This window comes from Thermobia domestica, chromosome 5 (genome assembly GCF_964235325.1).
Source record: "Thermobia domestica chromosome 5, izTheDome1.hap1.1, whole genome shotgun sequence".
NCBI lineage: Eukaryota > Metazoa > Arthropoda > Insecta > Zygentoma > Lepismatidae > Thermobia > Thermobia domestica.
Genome location: NC_137458.1, coordinates 286,815,348 through 286,841,579, shown reverse-complemented (window position 1 = coordinate 286,841,579; position 26,232 = coordinate 286,815,348). Strand labels below are relative to the sequence as shown.

The window sequence follows — 26,232 nt, the reverse complement described above, 5'->3', positions numbered from 1 at the left end:
TAATGCCTATTATTTTTAGTCGTGTGTTCCATTAAATGTGAATTGAACCTTGCACAATACCACCACCAAAGACATTGCAGGATTCTAGAGTATTTCGTTAAAATTTGAAAGACGCAAATAAACAGCAATCGAATACATTATTTTAACGAATCGCAAGCGTAGTATGTCATTCAATTTAGAAGAAAATTGTTAGAATTCTTAACGCGTAACAACACACGCCCGACTCTGAGAGTGCTTAAGGTACCGCTCACTAGCTTTTATCTTTTCTCCTGTTGTAAAATCCGATGGCGCTACCACCAAATCGTACCTAGTGCTGCTGCCGCTGCAACCTGTAGTGTGTTTGTAGCTCTTATAGGGGTCAAATGATAAATTATTGATCATTCTGGCTTGCAGTCTGAGAAACGGACGTGTGTTGTAACGTAATGGATGTTGCCCCTGGTCCGTTTGCTGAGAGCTTAAACGGTCCACCTTTTAAGAATGTTGTAACCCCGTGGTTGGAGGAAGAAGAAGAAAGTGATGAAGATTTTACAGTTGATGAAAACTTTAATTTAGAATCGCAGCATGCTGTAAATACTACGATCGGACCATGAGTGTTCTGTTAAGATATACCGCTTTGTACAAAGTAAAAAGTAAAAACAAGTAAAACAATTTGTTTTTTTTAAAAAAAAAAACATCAATTACTCTTGATCACAATGGAAATGGAAAATATATTAGTCTTTGGTACAGTTTATAATAACTCAAATATTGAAATTCATAACAGAGTTTAATTTTCTATTTAAAAGCATTACTTTATAGACATCCTGTATTTTTTTAAAAAAATGTTTGCCTTTTAATAAATTTGTGTATTTTTCACAAAAGGTATCCTTTGAATTTTTTTCATGTGGCTCATGTTGTTTCTGTGGACTATAGTAAAAGTGTTCTTTCAATAGCAATACAGTACTACCAAAATAGGCAAAAGGTTTCGTCAATGTATTTTGTATTTGTAATAGTTATCATGTAACATATATTTTGTAACAGCTATTTGCATTTATTTTCTTAAGTAAACACTGACAGAGAATAAAAATGCACACTTTTTATTGTTCAGTACAAACGTCGGTTAACGACGACTGTAAATTTCAGAGGGAGTCTCACAGACGTGCCTGTGTTGTTATGTCAAAAAATCTGGCGTGTGTTGTTACGGTTTAAAAAAAAGCAGGGAAACATATATTTGATTCATCTAATTTGTAGCACTACAGACGAAAATGGTCAGAGGAAGAAGTGGAATGAAACAAAGTCTTTGGTATCTCATTATTATATATTTTAGGCTAATGGAACCATATGAATAATGAAAGCTAATTATTGCGAAATGATTTTTGGAGTGATAATGTAGGAGAAAACGGGAAAATCTTGAAAAAAACTCACGGATACAATGTCTTCCAACACAACTTTCATGGTCTGAGATCAAACGAGGGACCTATCACACCGTGAATAAATACTCAGTGAACCATAATGCACCCAGTTTGGGAAGAATGAAAAGAAATCTTTCAGTTTAACCTTCCTCGTTATAGCGTTTAGCCTATAAGACACTAATGGTTGAGGTAAGTGGATAATGATGGTATAATTGGTGGAATGAGAATGTGCTGTAAAACTATGATTATCCTAAGGGATACCACAAACTCGATGTTGTCCACTACACACTTACCTTAGAAGGGATTCAACCAGGGACACCACTTACCAGAGGTAAGTGCTCTATCACTGAATCACTGTGCCCCCACTTCTAGTTTTGAGATACGATACTTCTGAGAGATGTATTAGTAAAAAAATAGTGTGTGTGATAAACAAATATAAAAATAAACACTGATACCCAAAGTGCGAAATTCGTAGGCTTTTTTTTTTTAGCTCGACAACGGTAAGTACATTTTGGAAAGTGTTATTCTTAATTGGTGAGCAACGTTCTTTCACGGGCAGCGGACATATTATCGGTAGATTCCCGTTAGTGTGGTTTTTAATGAATTTATTTGTAATTAAGAAGAGATCTTGCGGGGCCAGCAAAAAGGCCCTCTTAATGATCAAATGGCTTACTATTACTGGCATATAATGTTGTTAAGAATATGCAAATTGAATGAATTGCGTATAAATACATTATAGATTGTATGCACGAATCTCAAACATTATTCGTCTATCATTTATAACGAACAGACAGTTTTCAAATAGTGAAGGAAGAAGGAAGTAAAACTCCACGATCCCGAAGTATGGAAGTTTATAATCATATGGCAAACACATGTCTTAACACTGAACTTTGTTGTGACTTCTATCCATATACTTTTAATCTAAGTGAGGATATTAATAGGTGCCTTCCTTATTAATTATTTTTTTTACATTACGAGTACAGCATTTGCCAGTTGTTTTAGAATCAATTCTAAAAGACATACAAAATAACAATATTGAACTGAATTTTATAGAATGCTTCTATATAATTTTGTAATAATTATTTCTATTACACTATTTCTATAATAGTTGCTATAACTATTTCTTGTAAAACATTCCGTGAACAGTATTTTAAATTGCGAAGAATTTTGTACACAAACTCACTGAAAGGTTCTTGTCAGTAACGATGCCAACTTGGTAGGGAAAAATGAAGAGGCAGAAGGTTTTTTTTTTTTTTTAGAAGGAGGAAACTATTGTATATCGAGAAAGGTACAGCTACCTTACTTTACTTATATTACAATGCAACATGTCTGAAGGCAACCGTCGCTACCAGAGGTCAGTGCCCGTCCTCTTGTCCCAACTCAGGCATTGTCACTGTTTCTTTTCTCTTTCATTATTTAGTCATAGAGTCTAAAAAGAAGGAATGTACCACGAAGGAAACGCGGCTATGAACTTCAACTGAGGAAACTTTCAAATATAAGAGGGAAAAAAGTAGGTAGGCGTGAAGGGAAAAGTGTCGTATTATAGGAGTTTCACTAGTGCATTGTCTCAGAAATGTAACGCACCGAGGATAAATTATACAATTATAAAAGAGAAGTGAGAAATTAAAGTATTATGTTATTCTTAAAATATAAAACATTCTCAATAGTTACAGTTACAAAAGCTGCAAACTACCTTCATCATGTAAGTTTCAAAATTTTTGTAAATGATGACACATTCAAAAGGTGTATCTGTCGAAGAGAAAGTTCATTGTCTAAGAGTTTATTCTTCACTGAGACAAAATATATCAAACTAATATGTGTAACTTTGCTTCTATCGAATTCTAACCGTTCATTAATGGAACCTAAGATTAAAAGAAATCTTGGAAAGTTCTCAAGTTGCAATAAGAATAGCAAATGTATTGGAATGTTATTAATAATTGGTGGATGCAGTTAAATTTCATTATGAAGTACCTATTGGTACTAAGGTTCCCCCAATTACTCCAGAAACATCTATGTAATACTCTGCTATATTTTCGAATCTGAGAGGAATATCCAGCATGATCGAGGTTTGCAGCTTCTGTGATTTTTGTCTGCAAATCACTAAGGGTGGCGAGAGATAGGATACATTCACTGTGTCCTTCACGTAGCTTCAAAAAGAAAAACTAGCAAACAGATAAATTCAGTAAACTAATAAGCAACCTTCAGATCATCTGGTTATTTTGTTCAGCGGCGTTAACTTCAGAAATCTACAGCGACTTAAATGTAATGGTGATAGTGTCCCATTTGATAGGAAAATATAGTCATAATCCTCAGAACATAGTTTGGGAATCTAACTGGTTAACGTTTCCAGCTAACCGACCATTTGCAGTTTAATCAAAGATAGGTGGGTCCTGTACAGTCAGCTCTGATACAACATAAAATAAATCCATTCCTTTACTACAACATTTATCTTTCAGCGTGACATGTGGATTCCACCTCACTAATATCCTTATATTGTGGTTTGTCTTCTTAAATAGAAGATCAAACATCACATCATCATAAAAAATAATATTTGACAGCAAGTAATAATTTTCCAGTAAGCAATGAAGATTTCTGCAAACTTAAAATTGCATTTACATTGCGAACCAATGTGACTTGTACAAGAATATCAAAGCGTTTGTTCTAGAGATTATTTAGAATGCTTCGTGGCATGTGAATTGTGCAAAATTGCTTCATGAGTCTGCATAGAAAGAGTTCTATCCCAGAGCAGTTAACTTACTCCAAAACCGTTGATCTGGGTTTAATGTCCTTTCTTCTGACCACAAATATATAAACTTTGAAAGGAAATTGCTAAATAGCTTCTAAATGGACATATTGAAACCTTGGCGTGTACTCAAAAGAAAAATTTGATGTAGCAGATGACAACGCACACAAGGTGTGTTGTTATCGAGTAAGCATCAACGTAGACTTCACTTGTCTCTTGCAGTGGTAGAAACGAACAAGGTTCTGCGGAAGAGAAAATAAATTAAAGTAGCGTATGAAATAATTCTTTCAGCTCTTTTTGTGAATAAAGAACGGATCAGTTGTTCACGTGCTCATGCTCATGCTGATAATATTTTTCTTCATATACTCAGGGAATAATAGTTGAAGAAATATTTCTAGCTTTAAGAAAATCACAAAGGTACCATACCAACAGTGCTTCTTATTCTTTGCAAAGGGAAATTGAAAACTATAGAAAATTATTGAACACACATAAATTTCTCCTGGGTTCTGAATCCTTCTTGATGCAATTTTAATTTCACCGGTCTTAATTTCTTATATAGACCTACTTGCTTTTAAGTAAATTTTCATGTCAAGACCAGTTCGAGTTATTTTCTTGCATCCTACGTTGAAATCACCCCCAATTCGTACGAACAGTTGTGAACAATGCTTAATTTATTCCATCCTCACATAATACGGTTTTTACAGAGACGGTGTTTTGTACTAAAATTGAGGTAATGTTAAACTAAGATAATGGAATCTTCAAATCTGAAAAAAGAATTTTACTCTCCGATTCTTCAAAGTTCTTACACTAATCCTCGCCCTTCAAAACAGAATTTGCAAAGGGTAACCCTTAAGTTCATTTTCCTAATCTCGAAACTAAGCTAAATTACATTGCCTCATGAGGTATTCACCTTTTGTATATAGGTGAAAAAAGACACGACTTAAAAATACTGAGTAGTTTAATATGCTGATGTCAGCATTTCAAATGAAACATGCAATTATAATTTAAAGCACTAAAACTTTTACTTACTCTTCTGACTGGGGTTTCTTAATATTTCTTTCACTTACATTTTAGAATGAGAGGTAAACACTGTACTAAATTTCAAGTTAAACTTATTGTTTTCTTTCCCAAAACCTAATATTATTCATAACCCTGGATTTATAAAGAGTATCTTACAAAATTTAAAGTTAGTATGTTTAAAAGTAATAAGGTTTGGTTGACAGTGGAAATAGGTCGAAGTTATTTTTTTTCTTTATTAAAAATCATATACATTTCAGTTTTAAAATATACCGTACTAGCAACTTTGTAATCTACATTATAAAATTGAAAGTGACTATGCTTGTTACTCTTAATTTCTTGAACCGATCGATCTCGATCAACTTTTTGACGTAGATACGGCTCTGGCCTGGGAATGTTTTTAGATACTCACTTTAACGGATGAACGCAGGGTTTGGGGAAGGAGGGACAGAAAAAATAAATAAAATTTAATAACCCTTGAACCAAATGACCAATTTCGATCAAAATTTCAACATAGATGACGTTCGTGCCTGGTGTATTTTCTTTATCGTTTCGCGTTGACGGTGCAAAGCAGGGGTGGAGGAGGGAGGAGAGATATACAAAACTCAACATTATGTATATATATATATATATATATATATATATATATATATATATATATATATATATATATATATATAAGTGACTATGTTCGTGAGTTAATAACTCTTCAATCACTCCATCAATCTCAATCAAATTTTAAACATAAATGAGGTTCGAACCTGGGAAGTTTCTTGTTATTTTGCTTTGACGGTAGATCTTAGGGAGGGGAGGGAGGATGGGAAATATATGAAAATCAATGAAACTTAAGAACTCTTGAACCACCCGACCGATCTCAAACAAACTTTCAACATAGATAAGCTTCGGCCCTGTAATGTTATCGTCAATCGCTTTAACAGTGAAACGTAGGGGAGTGAGACAGAGGAGATATATGTAAAAATAAATAAATAAATAAATAAATAAATAAATAAATAAATAAATAAATAAAATAACTGTGACTTCATCACGCTTAGATTACTAGAACTATCTTAATCAAATTTTCAACATAGATGAGGTTCGGACCTAGGGTGGTTTTCATCACACCACTTTGACGGTAAATTTTAGGGCTGGGAGACGAGGGGAAATATAAGAAAATGAATAAAACTTAATAATTCCTGAACCACCCTACCAATCTCAATCAAATTTTCAACATAGATGAGATTCGGGCCTGGAAAGATTTTTTATATATATATTTTCGCTTTCACGGTAAAACCTAGGGGAGGGGGAAGGGAGGGGAAATACACATATAAATATGAATAAAACTTAATAACTCTCGAAGAACCTAACCGCTCTCAATAAAATTTTCAACATAGATGATGTTCGTGCCTGGGATAATGTTTTGATTTTACTTTGCTGGCGCAACTTAGGGGATGGGGTGAAGGAGATATACATGTAAAAAAAATGAAAGTGACTGTCTTTGTGATTTCAATACTCTTGAACCACCTGACCGATCTCGATTAAATTTTCAACATAGAAGAGGTACGTTTCCGGAATGGCTTTTATAATATCACTTTGAGGTGCAACTTAGGGGAAGAAGAGAGGAGGAACATTTATAAATGATCGAAGACAACTTGGGGGACGGGGAGGAAGGACATATATAAATATGATCACAAATTACCAATATTAGTGTCGAATCCATAGGTTTCGGGGTCGCTGAGATGAACAGTGACAATTCCGATCCCATTTAAAACTAAATTCAGCCCAGTATCTCGGGGGAGGGTGAAAGGGAAATACATAAAACTGATCCAAAATAACCCATATTAGTGTCCAATCCATAGTTTTGGGGATCGCTGAGATGAACGCTGACACTTCCGATCCCGTATAAAACCACATTCATCCTCGCAAGTTGGGGAAGTGGAAGATATATAAAAGTGATCGAAAACGACCAATATTAGTGTCGAATCCACAGTTTTTTTATTGCTGAGATGAACAGTGACACTTCCGATGTTAACCTGCAACATGGAGGATAAGGGGAAGATGTAATAAAAATGATCGAGAAGATCTCTATTAGTGTCTAATCCATAGTTTTGGGTTTGCTTTGATTAACAGTGACACTTCTGTTCCTGTTTAAAACCAAATCTAGCCACGCAACTTGGGGTGGGAGATATATAAAAATGGTCAAAAATTAGTGATATTAGTGTCGAATCCATAGTTTTTGGGGTTGCTGAGATGAACAGTGATCTTTCCGATGTCGTTATAATCGGTGCCACGAAAACAAGATATTTCACGGGTATCAAACTCATGATATACGGAGTTGTGCATTTTCATTTTAACCCAGCGAAGCGGGGTATCGGTGCTAGTAGACTACAAAATATTACTGTATATGTTCTTTGAAGTAGGAATTCGTTGTGTTTCAGCAACTTTTATCGGAAATAAACAATAACATATTTTATAACTTCTGTTTTACATTAATAAGGCCATAAGAAAATGAAAATTATGAACAACTGCAATAGACTTATAGCTCTCATATCTTTGATTTAATGCTGCTACTACGAAAGCATTAATGTATATTCGAAATATGAAAAATATTATAAGGAAACCTAGCGGACGTATTAAGAAAATCTCGAATGATAAATAATCCTAGAGAAGAAAATTACTTATACTTCAATATGTTTTCTTTTGTGAGAAATGACTTACATCATATTGCAGGTTTATTCGAAGAATATCTGAGAAATTCACCCGAAAAAATATCTTTTGTTTAAGTCTCTTTTTAGACAAATAACTGATACTTATGTTATCGTTCCTCATGAAATATTGATTTAGAAAATGTAAGATTTTATATTTTCTAAATCAATATTACATCAGCTTTAGAGGTAATACTATTTTCTCTCATATTCCTCCTCAAGAAAATTACCTTTATTGTGAAGTGAGAAGATGATAGTAAATATTCCCCTAAATTATGCTATAGTTATGCTATAGTTATGCTATAGTTAGTAAAATGCAATGTACTTTGGTGGAATTTATTCAGTTTTCAATAGCTAAGAGATTGAAAATGCAAATCTCTCGGAAGACGAGGCTAATTTTCACTACACATTGTAAAGAGTTCAAGAATCATTTAACTCATGTTACAAGTAATAAGTATACATTTATGTTTGCTGGTAATTTTGCACTTTATGTTGAGTCTGGAATATTGTTGACAGCAGAATATCGAATGCCACATGAATGCATATAGAAAGAAAAACTGGTTAGTGATAGAAAAACTAACAAATATACAAATGCAAATAAAATGTGCTAGTAAAAAGTCCTGGTTCGATATAAAGAGATTCGAATTTTACGTTGGTTTTCTCGTAACTCGTAATTCTTTCGCTTCATTTGACTGATTAATTATTTTGTTATTATTCCCTTGAAATTATTATCTACATTAAGCATAATTTTAATTGTAACACTCAAGAATTTATAGTGTTCAGGGATATTTGAATTATACTGCTTACTGTCAAAAGCTTCAATTTCTCTCGTCTTTTTATTTAAAGAAAATATAAACTTTCTAAGAGCACTCTTGTATTATTGATATTTCCTTATATCACCTGAACAGAAAGGAAGAGATGAAAATATGCAGTGATTTCACTTTGCCGGACAATTAGTTTTGCTCAACTTTACGATTTGTTTCCGTTGCAAGATATGTATATAAGCAGTCATTAGCACGTTATTATCAGACACCAGTTGAACTCAACTATCAGAAGATATCACAAAAATCATGATGAAAGTTTTACTGGTAAGTTGTGGTTTATTTCTATATGCTTAAATATAGTTTGTATTAAGAAAATGTATTCACCAAAACCCGCATTAGCTGTTGTTCCGGGACTATCATTCTTTAAGGAATTTATTTTAGAATTTATATTTTTCCAGCTTACATACATATATATATATATATATATATATATATATATATATATATATATATATATATACTTTGTTTTAGAAAACGAAAATCATTTCTAACTTCGTTTACTCCATTTAGAGTAAGCAGTTATTACAACTTTCGTTTATTATTTATTTATTGTATTATATGGGGCATTCACAGTACAAGGAAATCAAGTCATATTACAAGAGTTGTAGGAAAAGAGATATGGTTTGTGCAAATCGCTTATGTACATGAAAACTTTTATACTGTTTTTTTAGAGCATAAGAATTATTTATGATATCTGCTTCAGGTAGAGAACTTAAAAGTGAAAGATATCGAAAATGAACAGAAAGTTAACTTGATTCCCTTGTGCACTGATCACGATATATAAAACAGGGATTCACAACATACCGTGGCATATCCCATAGAATATTAACTAGAAAAATATGATTAAACGTGAAGTTATTAATCTTAACATACGATTCCTTTCTCTTTTCTAATGTGCTAAAAACTATTTCTAATATTGTACTCCATTTCATAACAGAACATTCTTATAACTTTAATTAAATAATTTAAAGGAGTATTCAGCGATGTTAACTACCTGGCTAGTTCTGTTTCGTCCATTCTCTTAGATACAACTTTTCCATTTCGTTTAATTTGAACCAGAATATTCATTATTTGGTTCAACTAATTTCTTACACAAATTTAGTAAATGTCCAACGAGTGATGAAAGTTAAATTTTATGATACTTAATTTTTATATTCACTAACCAAATTTAATTAAGATAATTTCAAAATTGTACATATTATGGTTACATTAAATATAAAATAATATTTCGACAAAGTGGATAACTTCAAATATATAGGATCAATATTAACATACTAAACCTACATTTGAGAATAAATTAAAAGTGAACTAAAAGCAGAGAATGCATGTTATTATTCCGTACAAACTCTCTTGTCTTCCCAAATTCGGTCGAAGAAATTGAATCTTAAAATATTCTAACGACAGTCGCGTCTATTGTACTGTGTGGTTCTAAATCATGGTCGCTTAGTTTGAGGAAAGAACGAAGTCTGAAAATATTTGAAAATAAAACCGTAACGCTAATATTCAGACAAATAGACAACGTCAATGGAGAACAAGGAAAATTTCATAACAAGGAACCGCTTAAATTAAACGGGTTATCTCACGTTGATGTCATTAAGTCTAGGAGGCGCATGTAAACAGACCATGTAGGCAGAAAGAAGAAAGAACAAACGCTTTTAAAACTCCTACTGGAAATTGTATTCGAATAAGATCATTACGAAGAACTAGGCCCAGATAGAAGGACAATATCAGGATCTTGGGGAAATAAGAACACAATGTATAAACTGGATCCAGTTGGCTAAGAACAAAAGACAATGGGAAGCTTTAACAAATGCGGTATTATGAAATCAAGACGAACATTTATATTGTAAAATTCAAATACTAGGTTATCGTAGAGTACCATTATTAAAAACCTTATAATGTTCTATTATTACTTTTAAATATTTGCAGTATCAAGAAAAGAATAAAAAAGTACCTCTTCTATTAAGGAACGATTTTTCAAAACTTGATTTGTAAAAACAATGATTTTTTTCAGTAGATGTAAAAAAGGTTACTTTTAAAAGACGAAGTTTAGTATAACTTTCTTGGTTTTGTGTTAATTGATGTTGCATATTGAGACTATCATGTGGGTCAATATGAAGTACATTTAATGCTGTACTATACTTTATACAAGCGTTTACATCTTTTCTGTTTTTACAAAACGTACTTTCTACATTAAACTTTCTGACGTACTACTGTTGGTTTTCGAGATTAGTTTGTGATTTGTAGTGATTTATCATCAAAGAATTAATTTTGTTTCTAGTACACATTTTTTACAAATTATTACTATGTTTCTGTAACAAGTGTACTCAGAATTACTTCTATAAATTTGGCAAGATATAATCAATCCGAAAACTTGAAATGATCACAATATGAATGAATAGGTCTTTTGTAACCACTGTGAATAATTTTGTTAGAAAAAAATAATAAATTAGGGCAACCACAATCCTTTCAGCAATAGTATTTATGTTTTTGTGTATGTTCTTCACTCAATATCACTATCAGAGTCTTCGACACTAACACAGACGTTGTTGATTCAATGTTCTCGGTACCTCTGAGCACAGCTTCAAGGAATTTCTTGGCATTCTCTATAATATCAAAGTATTGCACCAGCTTTTTAATCAACTTTCCCTGGATTTAGTATTTCAACCTTGGTTATAGATCCTGAGAATGTGTATGTTACTGAAAGTGTCACAGTGCCTGTCTTGTTTGGTTTATTGTAATGTATAACTCGAGTCTTTAATAGTTTGAATGGTAGTCTTGTTGTGAGAACCGAATTCGGTTTCTCCTTCATATCATATACATTCCAATCCTGCCCTTTGGCGTGGGAGACCCGGGTTCGACTCCCGGAGGAAGTTCATGTGATTCGAATTCCACATTAATCAGTAGGTCTACGTATCGTATAGCCTCGCTGCTGAACGGGACGTTAAACTAAATCAACTCACATCTACTCCAATCGATCCAATATTTTCACGGTTCCATGACTGCTCATCATGTCATAATATTCACATAGAGAAAGAATTTTTGTTTTTTAGTTTATATTTTATTTCCAAATTACCAAACACTCCTATTCTGAGGCATAAAACTATGCCCTTGAATGGCGAAATAGTGCTGAACTTCAGAAAATACTCTGGATCTTTACAAATATGTTGCTACGGCTGCCATCAAATGCTATTTTTATTCAACAAAACATATTATTTTATTTAGAAAGCAAATTTTGATAAAATTGGTACGTGGTAGTAAGCTACTTTTGTAAAACAGCTTTGATTTTTGGGTACAACAGAAACTAGAAAAAACAGATTTTGTTCAAACAAACCACATAACCATGTAGCCGTCTTTATTAAGTACGAAACACGATTTAAAAAGTGAATTTCGATTTTTCTGCACAAAGCAAGTTTTGAAAATTGATCATGTGCATTTATGTTTATGTGTCACAAGATCGCCTTATGGGTAGTAGAATGAACACTGTGCCAAAAAAAAATTCTGTGATATGAAAACTATGATTTAAAAAAAAAACTCTTATACCTGTAAAGCAGTGTTGAAAATCAAGTGCAAATTTTCAATTATACCATTGAATCTGTGCAAATTTCAGGGTTAAGGGATGTGTGCAACAGCTCATTGCCTTCTCTATACCGATAATATTAAAAGAAATGATGTAGATAATACAAACTATTTCTATAAAATAAAATATTATTGCCTGTACATATCATTATTTATTAATTATTTACTCACTAACAGCATTATTTTTCTTCACTTGCTTCAGGTTCTTTTTGCTATTGTCGCATCTACTCTTGCAATAGGCGCCATTGATTATTATGTAAGTACATAATTTATTAGTAATAAGTCATACAGTCTAATCTAAATAAATTACGCTTTAAAATTTGTTAACTTCAAGTATCTTCTCTTATCATTAGTAATGACCCTAAGTGTTCATAGAGACTTGGGCTACATTCGAAGGTTGGAATCTCACGTATTCTGTCTCCTGATAAGAGACTTCCAATCCAAGTTGACAAACCAATCGTTCCTTTCTCCATTGCGTCCCTGTTTCATTCCTTTTTTCATCAAAATAATTCTATCATTCAATATAAGCACATTGTTGTAATTCTTTTTATTTACGTAATAGATTTTTAAAGTATCTGTAGTTTCAATCATTATGCAGTTTTCCCAGGAGGGTCCTAAACAAAAAAGATATTATTGGTTAAGGAATCATTTGATTTGTGCCTTTTAAAACGAATCATTGTGTTTTTAAATACATAAATTATTTATGGAAATACAAAAATGTTACTTTAACTTTCTATCGTATTCGTGAGACTAGTTTAATTTGAGTTAATTATTCTTATTACTATTTTATTAATAATAATAATAGTTATTCATTCTGTATTATTCTAATATTTTACCAGGCCTATCCCAGATATCAGTTCGGCTACGCGGTAAGTGATCACCTGACAGGAGACAACAAACAACAGACTGAAGTACGGGATGGTCCTGTAGTGAAAGGCCAGTATAGTTTGGTGGAGCCTGATGGCAGTGTACGAGTTGTTACTTATGGAGCTGATGATATTAATGGCTTCAACGCCATTGTCAAGAGATTAGGACCTAATCTTCATGCTGGCTACGGAGGTTATGGTTATGGAGGATACGGATATCTCGGTTAATTATAATGCTCATTAATTGTTAAAACTGATGCTAATGTTTCAACAATATTAAATAAATTGTTTTTCATCAAATTGGTATTTAATTAAGATAGCATCTTTGGGTAGATTAACACATATGAGTATATATTGTTTGGCTTCTAAGTATCTGTGAATATAGTAATATAAGAATAACTTCACTGCATTAATAAACGTATGAGATTAACTTATTTCCATTAGTGGGGACAAAATTAAGGCTTCTCAATTCATATATTTGTTAATCATATTATTTTGTATTCACGTTATCATATACAGTACATTATCACAGGTAAAATAAATGTCTGTCGAAACCTCCTTCTTTCTCGCTACAAATTTCAGGAATTTAAACTTGGTTCTTAAATCATGGACGACTTAATGAAAACTATGTAGCCTACGCTAGAAACATACAGAAATATATTATAAGATCATGATACTATACGTAAAAAATATGAAACACATCCCTTGTCTGTATATTATTAGCATATGTGTCTTAGTGAGGAAGAGCCAGTCTCTGGTCTTGGCGAGACCTCATGTGGTTAGGATTCACGATTAAGATAGTTCAACGTGTTACATAACCTCGTAGCTGAACTGTGGATATACAGATAAAATTGCTGTATATTCTTCATGCTTTCCATAGCATCAAGACAGGGTCTATACAAAATAATAATAATTGCATTTCAAAACGACACCAACAACGCACCAGTATGTGTGTAGAAATGCTTCCTCTCAGCACTATGACCAGCCGGAAAATACAAAAAAAAAAAAAAAAAGTAACTCGAGAACTGATCAATATCGATTGAGAGGTAATGCCCATTTATATTGGTCATATATTCCATTAAGTTTCAATTGAAAGTGATACAGGGGGCAGGGAGCAGGGGCGTAATTTCAGACTTCGCTTGAGGGGGGCAAGATCATCACCGACGCAAGACTTTCCCGTTTTGTACTAGTATATTAGTAGACAATCTATTAAAGTATATATATTTCTCAAACTCTTGGGGGAGGGCAATTACCCCCTCCTGCCCCTAAATGACTCCTGTGGAAGGAAATGCAAGGATGACTGCGAAAGAAATTGCAGAATTCTGGAGCATTTCATTAAAAGTTGAAACATGAAAATAAACAGCAATTGATTACAACATTTTAAAATATCAAATCCTAGTACTTCTTTCAATTAGGAAAATAATTATTAAAATTCTAAAGAAGCAGAGATACACATGATTGATAGATTTACTTTGTCCAAATACACACTAAGCTGTCGGGAGAGAGCTAAAATAAAACCAAGGCTTTAGCATCTAATGATTTTGTCTCTCAGGCTAATTGAGCCAGATCATAAATGAAAGCTTATCATTGCGAAATAATTGGTGGAATGAGAATGTAGGAGAAAATGGGAAAATCTCGATAAAATTCACAAACACGATGTTATCCACCACAACTTTCTTGCTCTGAAACTAAATGAAGAACCCCTTACACCAGAAAGGAAGTCTCTATCACTAAATCTCCGTGTCCTTAGTTTGGATAAACCGAAATGAATTGGAATCTTTTCTTTTAATGTCCCAAGATTATGCCTTTTAGGTTAAGAAGACTTCTGATTGAGGCAAATAAATTGTGATGGAAAAATTAATAGAATTAAAATGTGCGAGGAAACGAAAGTACCCCGAGAAAATTCACGAGCATGATGTTGTTCACCACAAACTTACTTTTACGGGAATCGAACAGAGACGCCATAGACCAGAGGAAAGTGTTCTACCACATTGTCACCGTGATGCTACTCCGAAGTTTGGAGAATGAATTATCCCGCGAAGAAATGTATTGGACAAAGCAGTACTGTCTTGGGTCTTAATATTATTATTCTTATTACTTGTAAGGAAAATGGCGTCGTATGGTCGCAATAAAAAGGCAGTCTTAATGATTAAAAGGCTTAGAAGTTCTGAAAAAGGGTAATTGTAATAGACAGCAAATAGCAAATAAATATATAACAGTCTATGTTTACGAGTCTTAAACAGTATTAGTCTATCGTTTATAACTAATAGTTTTCAAGTTGTGGGTGTACAAGGAAGAAGAATTCCACGATGCTGAAATAAGGAAGTTCATGGCAGAGGATGAAAACGTGTTTAACAGGGAACTGTGTCGGGGAATAGTACAGGAACTTCAATCCGTATCGACAAAGTTTAATATGTATGAGGATATTTACTAGGTGCCTTTTATACTAAAATATTTTATATTACAAATATAGCAATTAGCACACGTTTTAAAACAATATACATAGACAACAATAATGAACTATGATTAACAGAATGCTTGTATACAACCACTTCTAGTTACACAATCATAATACTAGTTGCTTTAACTATTCTTTACATGTAAAACTTTCAGGGAACAGTTTTTTTTTTTTTCAATTTGGAAGAATTTGGTATAAGCTCTCATTGAAGGATTCTTAAGAGTGTAGATTCAAGCTTGGTATGGGCAAGTGGAGAAGCAAAAAGTTTTTTTCAAGTTTTTTTTTTTTTTTTTTTTTTTTTTAGTGAGGTAGATTTATATTTCTTGTGCTACATTACAATACAACATGTCTGAAGGCAACCGTCATCACTGGAGGCCAGTACCATCCTTTTCTCCCACCTCAGGCGTTGTCACTGATTCTTTACTGTTTCATAGTACTCAAGCATCATAAATTTACTAGATCCTAGAATATAAATGTGCGCCGCGAAGGAAAACGAGGCTATAAAGTTTTAACTAGCAAAACTTCAAAACTAGGAGAGGTAAAGAGAGAGTCAGGTAATACTGAACGGGAAAAGTGTCGTATATACACGTTTCAATACTTTTCGTAAATGATGCTATTCTCAAAAGATGTACTTATCTAAGGGACAGATCATTCTCCAAGACTTTACTCTCTACTGAAAGAAAATAAATCAAATATATGCTACTCTTGTTCTATCGAATTCTAATAGTATTCTTCTAATTTGAACGTTGTACTATGATGTCTGTTCATTGAAATATTATATTTCACTCTCGATCATTTTCCTCATTCAATTTTTGGTAAAGTATCCCACGGATTCTCTATTTTAATAGGATGTCAACCCTACGCAGTCTCCGTACCACATCGAATTGTACATTAATGGAATTAAAAATAATAGAATTTCTTTCCACTCAACTTCGATCCGACATTTTGTTCTCGAGTTATGCTGTGAGGGTACGAAGATTGTTCTGAAGCTGCAATAAACATAATCACAAGTAAATGTATTGGAATATTGTTACTAATTGGTTGAATGTAGTTATAATTAGTAATGCAGTATTGTAGTTATAATCAATTGATATTATACATAAGTTTTCCAATACGGTAATTACTCTACAAACATCTATGCAATAATCTATCTTCTATCAGATTCTCACAGGAGTACCCAATATGATCCATTTTTATAGCTTCAGTGACGTATTCCTGCAGATCATCCAGGGTGGAGAGTAATAAGTGTCCACACAGTGTTTTTTTCACGAGCTCCTAAGGAAAGAACCAAAAACAAATAGATCCATTTAACTAATAAGCAACATTCAGAACATCTGGTTATTTTATGCAGCGTCGTTAACTAGCAAATACGTTCTAAAATCTACGGAGATCTAAATCTCAGTATGATAGTCCTTCATTTTATTAGAAAGTATATTCATAAACCTCAACACATAGTTTGAGAATGTCACATATTGACTAACACTCCAGGTAGCTGACCAGTTACAGTTTTTATCAACGATAGGTGGGTCCTGTACAATCATGTAGTCTGCTCTGACAGAATCTAAAACGAATTCATTTTTTATTGTCACATATATCTTTCAGATGGCAAGTAGATTCCCAGTAGATCTGCTTTATTGTCCTTCATTTTGAGGACCAATACATACATTTTTAAATGAAATTTTTTGTACACTTTAAATTGACTTATCGAAAATTTGTTCTGTATTCAAAACAATGTTTGATGTAACAGACAGAAATTCGTACCGCATGTGTTGTTGCCAGGTGATTGTCAACGAAGACTTCACTTGTCTCCAGCAGTGATACGGACGAACACGGTTGTCTAAAGAAGAGAAAAGAAATACCAGTTACACCTTGAAGTAGTGTATGAAATATCAAGTTGCTTCTGTGAATAAATGCAGATGAGTAGTTCATACGCTCAAATACATCATATGCTTCCAGAACAGTACTTACTGAAAAGTGTCTAGCTGTAACAAAAATAAAAGCATAAAAGTTATTTTTCAATTTATGTTTCATATGAGAAGTGTTGCTATTCTTTGCAAAGAAAGATTAAAAACTATGGAAAATATATGAAAGGCATACATAAATTTGTCCTGGTTTCAGGATATTTCATGACCTAATTTTGATTTCACTGGACTTAACTCCTTATGCAATTGTTTCTAAGTAAATTTTCATGCAAGTTCGGTTCAAATGATTTGCTGGTACTTAACGTTTTAATCACCAGTTCGTATGATTAGATTGTCAAAACGTTTACTTTACTCAATCTTCCCGTAACACAGTTATACTGAGGTAACTATAAGTCTACGAGTTCAAGTTTAACTAAGATGGTGCTTTCATGATAATCTTGAAGATTAGAGATTAGAATTATTACTCTTCGATTCTTTGATTTTTAGCACTAAACCACATCCTTCAAAATCAAATTTACGAGGGTCAGCACTAAATTCATTTACCTAGTCTAGAAACCCAGCTAAATTACATAATCGCTTTATTTAGTATATAGGTGAGGAAAGACGCCGTATATAAATATGGAGTAGTTTATTGTTGTGATGCTGGCGTTTCAGCTGAAATATTCAATTATGAATCAAAACATTAAAACTTTTAATTACTCTTCGAATTTGGATTTTTCAAAATTCCCCTTCACCTACAGTTTAGAGTGTGAAGTGAATATCATACCAAATTTGAAGTGAAACTTATTTTTTCCTCATATTTCCCGAGAAGCAATGTCATTCATTCTTGAGATATATGAAGCGTATTTATACAAAATCTAAACTTCATATGTTCAAAACTTTATAATGTTTGGTAACCAATGGCAATAGGTCGAAGTTCACCTTTCACTTATTAAGGACTAATACATTTCAGTTTCAAAATATATTGGAAATATTTATTACCTCATTTATTTTTAAGAAGGAATTAGTTATATTCCAGCCACGATTATCGGAAGTAAACAATAAAATATTTTGTAATGTCTGTCTTGTATTCATTTGACACTAACAAAATAAAAAGAAGAGATCATCTCAATAAACTTCGTCGCTTTCATATCTTACTTTGAACCATGTAATGCTGCAGCTACTACGAAAACAGTGCATATTCCAAATACGAATAAAGTTACAAGCAAGACTTATGGACTATTAGGAAAGTTTTCTTGAGTGGAAATTAATCTTAAAGAATAAAATTACTTCAATGTGTTTTTCTTTTCTGAGAGATGACTTATGCCATATTGCAGTTTTATTCGAGGAATATCTCAGAAATTTGTCTAAAAAAACTCACTCTTAACTGTAAGTTACATTTTTTTGTTTAGAGAATGATAATCACTACTATTATAATCCTAATAATATATTGGTTTAGAAAATACAAAATCGTTGCATTTGACATACTACTACATATTTTATTTTATTATTATCCTCAAGAAAGTTACATTTATAGAGGGCTGACAAAAAGATTGGAAACATTCCCCTAAATAACACTGTAAATGCCTATTGTAAATTTGAGATTTAGTCCGAATAGTTTGAACAATATAGCCTCTAATGGAGTGCGCATGCAATACGATAGCGAAAAGATACGGGCATCGAAAGATTAGTTGTTTTGCATATAGAGGTCACGATACGTATAAATTCGTTGAAATTTCGTAATTGATAATTTTTTACTCGAAATATGTATATTCTTGCCTAGAGCTTTCTCTCTGTTCAACTTTATATTATCTTTACAATCAGATAGGAGATTATTGCAACTTCTGCAAAGTATATTATTGCACAACTTCATTTTTCATTATTCCATGTTAAATTGTTTAACATACATTGTATCACTAAAATGCAATAAGCGTTTGGTGGAATTTTTATTTATTTGTTTTACATAGCTAAGAGATTAGATATGCAAATCTGTCGGAATACGTGGCTTATTTCTATTACACGTTGAGTTATATGTAAACAGATGAAGAATCATGTAATTTACATTACAAGGAATAAATATACATTTATGTCTACTGGTAAATTTGTTATTTGTGTAGAGTCTGGAGTATTGATTTTAGCAGAATAACAAGTATCACATTAATATATTAAATTAATGAAAGAAAGATAAACAAATAAACAAATATAAATAAACTGTATTAGTAAACGGTCCTTGTTCGATACAAATAAAATAGAATTTTACATTTATTTCCTCGTAAGTCTTTGTTGTGCTTCCGCTTCATTTGACCAATTAGTCTTTTAATAATTATTTCCTTATAAAACACATATATCTTCCTTTTACAATTTATTCCTTATTTTATAATAAACTAGCCGAATATACCCATTATTCGCATGGGATAGATAAAATGTTTATGTAAACAAACTGAACGAAAAAAAAAACATCGGTCATTTTCTACTACTTTTACATATCTTGGTGAACGTACCTGAGAACCCCGGTTCGAATTTAAAAAAGACGCCTCTGGACTCCAGCCGATGAGAGCTGTATTTGGGAGTCAACGCCTATGGGAGTATCACCATTCATCTCAGCGACCGCAAAAACTATGTATTTGACACTAATATCGGTCATTTGGGATTCTTCCTACATGTCTCGGTATCCCCCCTCTCCGATGACCAGAGGCCCGCAGCTGAATGGGGTGAATGCGATAGGAGTTTCACCATTGATCTCAGCGACCGCGATAATTTTGAATTCGACACTAATATCGGTCATTTTCTATTATTTTTACATGTCCCGGTAAACGCTCCCCCCGAGAAATCCCTGGTTGAAATTTTTAAAAAGTGCTTCGTCTTGACCTGGGTTCTGGACCAAGATACCCGTGATCAAAATTTGGGAACTCTTGGTCCACTCGTCTGGTCCCCAGGCAGCAGACAGACAGACAAACACACAAACAAACTCTTTAGTTTGTTTATATTAATTATCTTCACTAAACTTAATGTTCATTGTTGAACGGAATGCTAACAATTTTAATAGTTCAGGAATATTTAAATTATGCTGATTACTGTCAAAAGTACAGATTTCGTCTTTTTACATAAATGAAAATGTAACCTTTCAAGAAGCACTCTTATATTATTAGTATTTCTTTATATCATTTTTCACAGAAAGGAAGAGGTGAAAATATGCAGTGATTTCACTTTGCCGGACAATTAGTTGTTCTCAACTTTATGATTTCCTTCCGTTGCAAAATATGTATATAAGCGGTTCTTCACAACTTATACTCAGATATTAATACGATTCAACCATCAGAAGAAATCACTAAACACAAGATGAAAATCTTACTGGTAAGTTGGGGTTTATTTTTATATACTTATGTATAGTTTGCGTTAAGAAAATATATCCATGACAGATATCAATCCCAACGGGGACGGCGGGGACGTATCTCCCCAATATTTGTATAACGGTTTTCGTCCCCCATAATAGTTCTAATATGTTACGTCAACTATGACCCAAAATAACAGTTAGCAAAGTTCACAAAACAATATTAGACAAAGTGGATTTTAAAAAGTGTAGTACAAATGTTTGTTTCCAACTGTGAAAGAAGGCGCTCAGTTTTTGGCCCTGTGAAGGTAAAGCTGGAGTAACCTGTAAAGTAAGAAATTAAAGATATACCACATTGACTTGATCCCTAGTCTTCCGTTGCAAGCGCTGCTATCGGCTGAAGGAATTCAACTTCCTTTCTCTCGCTTAGCAACAGCTGAACCCTTATTGGCTCAACGCGTGGGTGTGTGAGGGTGTGAGCGTTAGTTCGCATTTTTGCCACGGCTCAAGACATTTTGGCAGCACAATAATTTGTTAGAAAGTGAGCAGCAAAGTGAGTTTAGTTTAGCTAGCAACGCACAAGTTTTAACTATTTTTTAAACTATACCTAGTTGAACCACATTTACATTAGTTGTAGCCTTGTAGGCCTAAAACCTACTTTAAAAACTTGATTGTTTCTAAGTATTAACTTCACACTTTTATCGATATTTTATTTTTGACATACATTTGGTATCACTTATCATCACCATCATAGGTTTTCTGACACTATTGGCAGATCTCTTGCCGCAAGTGAGAAGCATTCATGCTCCACAATCTTCCGCTAACCTGTTCGTCTTCACATACGATTATTCCGTTTTTTATATCGTCCATTAATTTTAATCTTCTTGGCTCCTCCCTCTCTTTTCTGCCACTGTATCTTCTAGCAGGTCCATTATGACATACTTCCTTTTTAGCCAATGTCGTACCCAATATCTATTCCTCATTTTAATACTACCTAAAATTGTTCTTTTCTCCTACACTATTTCTTACAACCTCTCAATTGTTTTCCTCTCCACCCAGCTAGTTCTTTCCATTCTTCTCCACATCCACATTTCGAAAGCCTACAATGATATTATTTATGTTTAACTAAAATTGTAAACAAGGTTGAATTTTACTTTTCGAATAAACAAACTAAGGTGGTGTGTGCTTGTATAGTACTATACATTTTTTAAAAAAATAGACTATCAAAAGTAAAAATACACTATTTTTAAAGAAAGCCAAAAATCTTTAAAATGCAATGGATGAAGACTATTTTTTAAAAAAGTTTTCCGCGGAGGACCGCTAAAACACCCACTTTCCTCGGAATATTTCATACTCCTCAATTCCCCCCCTCCCAGTACTCTTTCCCCACAAAGTTTATGTGCTGCTGATTCCAATGTCCACGACAACGTGCAATATCTACTGTCCTGAGGCTATGATTTTTTAAATGAACTTTAAAACCTCTCTTCTTTTTCTAGCCTTTATATGTAATTATATACTGTTTCTTTTTTTTTCGAATAGGAAAATCATTTTTAGCTCTGTTTACTCTATTTAAAGTGTGCAGTTATTACTACTTTCCTTTAATGATTCTGTTTTGTTTTATTTTTGTACTATATGATGCATACAGAGTACAAGGAAATCAATTCATATTATTCAATATATAATTTGTACAAATCACTTAGGTTCGAGCGAAAGTTTACAGCATTCTTTACATTACATGAACTATTTAGAATATCTTGTCAAGAATCATTTAAACGTTGAAAGGATATATATATATATATATATATATATATATATATATATATATACATAGAGATCTTAAAGATGAAGTGTATCTAAAATAAACAAACGTTAACTTGATTCGCTTGTACATTGAACCTGCCAGATAAACCAGAGATTCACAACATGCAGTGAGCGTACCCCAGACAGCTGCGGTGCAAATTTGTCTTCAACATTGGGGGATTGGGTGGGTGAGATCGTTCCCATAAACATTTTTAAGCGATGTTCAAAATGTTTATGAAGTTAAAAAACAATGATGTGGAGGATCAGGAGGGCAGAGTTGTCTTCAACATTGAGAGGCGGGTAGATGTGAGGCTTTTTCTTGGGGGACATCAATTTCATTTCACTTTCCTTCGTCGCAAAGGGACACAAATAATCGCATTTCTACCCTCAAAAATCAAATCGGAAGACAGCCTCTAGCTCCAAGATTGAAGGGGATATGTCCGCTAGATCCCCTGGGATTTGCGTCAGTGTCAGATAATACTAGCTAAAACTTTGAGGGAAGAACGCGAACTGAAAATATTTGGAAAAAGATCATAAGGCATCATATTTGGACCCAGGAAAAATAACAATGGAGAACGAGAGAAACCTCATAAAAAGAAACTGCATAAATTATACCTATTACCTAACGTTGTTAAAGTCATTAAGTCAAGGTTGGCTCACGTGAGCAGGTCATGTAGCCAGGAAGGAAGAAAGTAGAAACGCTTTCAAAACTGTAACTGGAAATCCAATTGGAATAAGACCATTACCAAAATCAAAGTGTAGATAAGAGAAAAATATCATGATCTTACAGAAATAATAATACAAGGTAGAAACGGGATCCAAGTGGCTAAAAACAGAAGCCAGTAATGATCTTTTGTGAATGCGGAATTGAACTTCTAGGTTTTGAAGATCATAATGTTAGTTTGCTGCTCTGTTAGATAAATGTGTATATAATATTGTAAATTCACTTTAAAGGAAACAGAAAGGTAGCTAAATTGTGAAGTTCTAATACTAGGTTATCGTAGAATAGTATTGTTAAAGACTTTACAAATTTCTAATGTTTTCTTTGGAATATTCACAGTATCGTGGGGAAAAAATTAATATATATATATATATAGCCTATCTTTAAATTGTCCATGTACATTTAAGTTTATGCGTCACAAAATCACTTCATGGGTGCTATAATTAATACTTTACCAGAAAATAAATCGTGTGATACGAAAATGAACATTTGAAGAAAAGAAGTTCTATACCTCTAAAAGAATGTTGAAAATGACCTAAAATATTTCATTTATACTCAGTGTGAATTTCTGGGTTTAGGAGTGTGCAACAACTTATTATTTTCTGAATATCGATAATATTAGATGGAATAATGTAAATAATTAAAAAAAATGCTTTTAGATAACATATTATTGTTTGTTTTTATTACATAATGTGATAATTATATACTGATGCTTACTCACCTGCTACAGGTTCTGTCTGCTATTTTCGCTTCTGCTCTTGCAATAGGGGCCATTGATTATTATGTAAGTATATACTTTACTAGCATTAAGTACGGTACTGATTCAATACGATTTACTTTAAGTAAAATATTTTTAAATTTGTTAACTGCTATTATCTTCAATTATAATACTTATTATACTGATAATTATCAGTAAGGTTTCTAGGTATGAATAGAGATATGAACTAAATTCGTAGGTTAGAGTCTCAGAATTTACACACAAAGTCCACAAATAATCGTTATCTTTTTCTGTTCCATCCTTTCATTGTTAAATTAATTCTAATATTATCTAATGTATATACATTACTATTATTATTATTATTATTATTATTATTATTATTATTATTATTATTATTATTATTATTATTTACTTAATATATATTCAAAATGCCTAGTTTCATCACTATCGAATGATTTTCCTGAAGAGTCCTGAATAAACCAAACATTATAATTAATGAATCATTTAATCTTTGCCTTTCGCTACCGACACAAAAAATTATACTTCCAAAATGCACGAACGTCTTATATTTGGGACGGATTGGTTTTCACCAAGGACCAGCGTCCCATATGTGAGACGCTCGGGCTCGTTCTAGCAGATGGTCTGTGGGTAAGGTAATTTTCTTATGACCGGTCTATAGTGGCGGTTTATGTATATGAATCGGTCCCTCGTAAAATCCGCTGTGTTCCATATATGGGACGTTGGTAGCCAACGTGTTAAAAGAAAACGTTGCTTTAAAATATAAATTATTTTACGCAAATAAAAAAAATGTTGCTTTAACATTGTACCATATTCATAAAAAAAACACTCTTTTTGAGTAGAGTTGATTTCGAGTTTAACGTTCCTTTCAGTAGCGAAGCTATATGAGGCGAGGCCTACTGATTAACGTAGAAACCCAACTATATGAGCTCCCGCCGGGAATCAAACCCTTGTCTCCCAATAAGTTATTTTGTGTTTGATTTATTATTATTACTATTATTATTATTATTATTATTATTATTATTATTATTATTATTATTATTATTATTTAAAAATTTTATTCCAACCGCATAATAGAAAACATTTTAATCTGTAGGATTTTAGAAAGCTATAATGAATGCATATCTTAAAATATGACTTTATTTTAGAATTTTAAATATAACTTAGTAGGGCTTTTTTTACTTTTAATTTTTGACACTTCTTTGTTTTAATAATTGACGTACACTACACTGTCAATGTTTTTATTATTAATAATTTATGATATAGGTGTAAACATAATTTTATCACTGGTACTGTATATTCATTGCTAAAATATTGTAGAATAAGACAAAGTGCTGTATTTTTGCTGTATTTTAGCTGTTCTCAGCACGTAAAATAAAGTTTATTATTATTATTATTATTATTATTATTATTATTATTATTATTATTATTATTATTATTACTATTATTATTATTATTATTATTATTATTATTATTATTATTATTATATTTTCTATTAATTTGCCAGGCCTACCCCAGATATCAGTTCGGATACGCTGTAAGTGACCACCTGACAGGAGACAACAAACAACAGACTGAAGTACGAGATGGTCCTGTAGTGAAAGGCCAGTATAGTTTGGTGGAGCCTGATGGCAGTGTACGAGTAGTTACTTATGGAGCTGATGATATTAATGGATTCAATGCTATTGTCAAGAGATTAGGACCTAATCTTCATGCTGGCTACGGAGGTTATGGTTATGGGGGATATGGATATCTAGGATAATCATAATGCTGATTAATTGTTAAAGCCAATGTTTATGTTTCAATAAAATTAAATAAATTAAGTTTTACGCCAATTGCTGTTTTATTAAGGTGAAATCTTTTTATAAACTAACAGATATGGTCATACAAGCTAAACCCTACTGCAATAACTATGAACGTTTTTAGATTAATTCATGGGCAAAGTAGAGTAAATGTAAGTCGAATTCTCCTTCATCACACACTATAAGTTGAAGGAATTTAAAAATTAGTCCTTAGATCCCGAAAATGTTTTTTTTTATATATTTTTTTAAAATATGTATTCCGCATTGAAATTATACTGGAATATGTTATATACGTAGAAACTAGTAGGCATTTTAGCGAGTATCGAAATCTTAAAATCTGGATAAAGGACAACGTTCAGTTATT

At 32.5% G+C, this 26,232-nt stretch overlaps 1 protein-coding gene across 1 annotated transcript; it reads left to right on the top strand.

Moving 5' to 3' along the window:
• The first annotated feature begins 422 nt into the window (after window positions 1–422).
• Window positions 423–25,828, top strand: LOC145685577 (uncharacterized). The gene is made up of 4 exons (XM_081757966.1): window positions 423–566; window positions 13,093–13,342; window positions 15,390–15,496; window positions 25,574–25,828. The coding sequence occupies exons 1-4, from the start codon at window positions 423–425 to the stop codon at window positions 25,826–25,828; spliced, it is 756 nt and encodes a 251-aa protein (XP_081614092.1).
• Window positions 25,829–26,232: the final 404 nt, after the last annotated feature.

Excerpts from the sequence above, each read along its gene's own strand:
- LOC145685577 (XM_081757966.1), top strand. The coding sequence starts at position 423 with ATGGATGTTGCCCCTGGTCCGTTTGCTGAGAGCTTAAACGGTCCACCT. Across the intron at positions 567-13,092 it reads ATTTAGAATCGCAGCATGCT|GCCTATCCCAGATATCAGTT; the intron begins GTAAATACTACG and ends ATATTTTACCAG. Across the intron at positions 13,343-15,389 it reads TGGAGGATACGGATATCTCG|TTTTCAAGTTGTGGGTGTAC; the intron begins GTTAATTATAAT and ends TATAACTAATAG.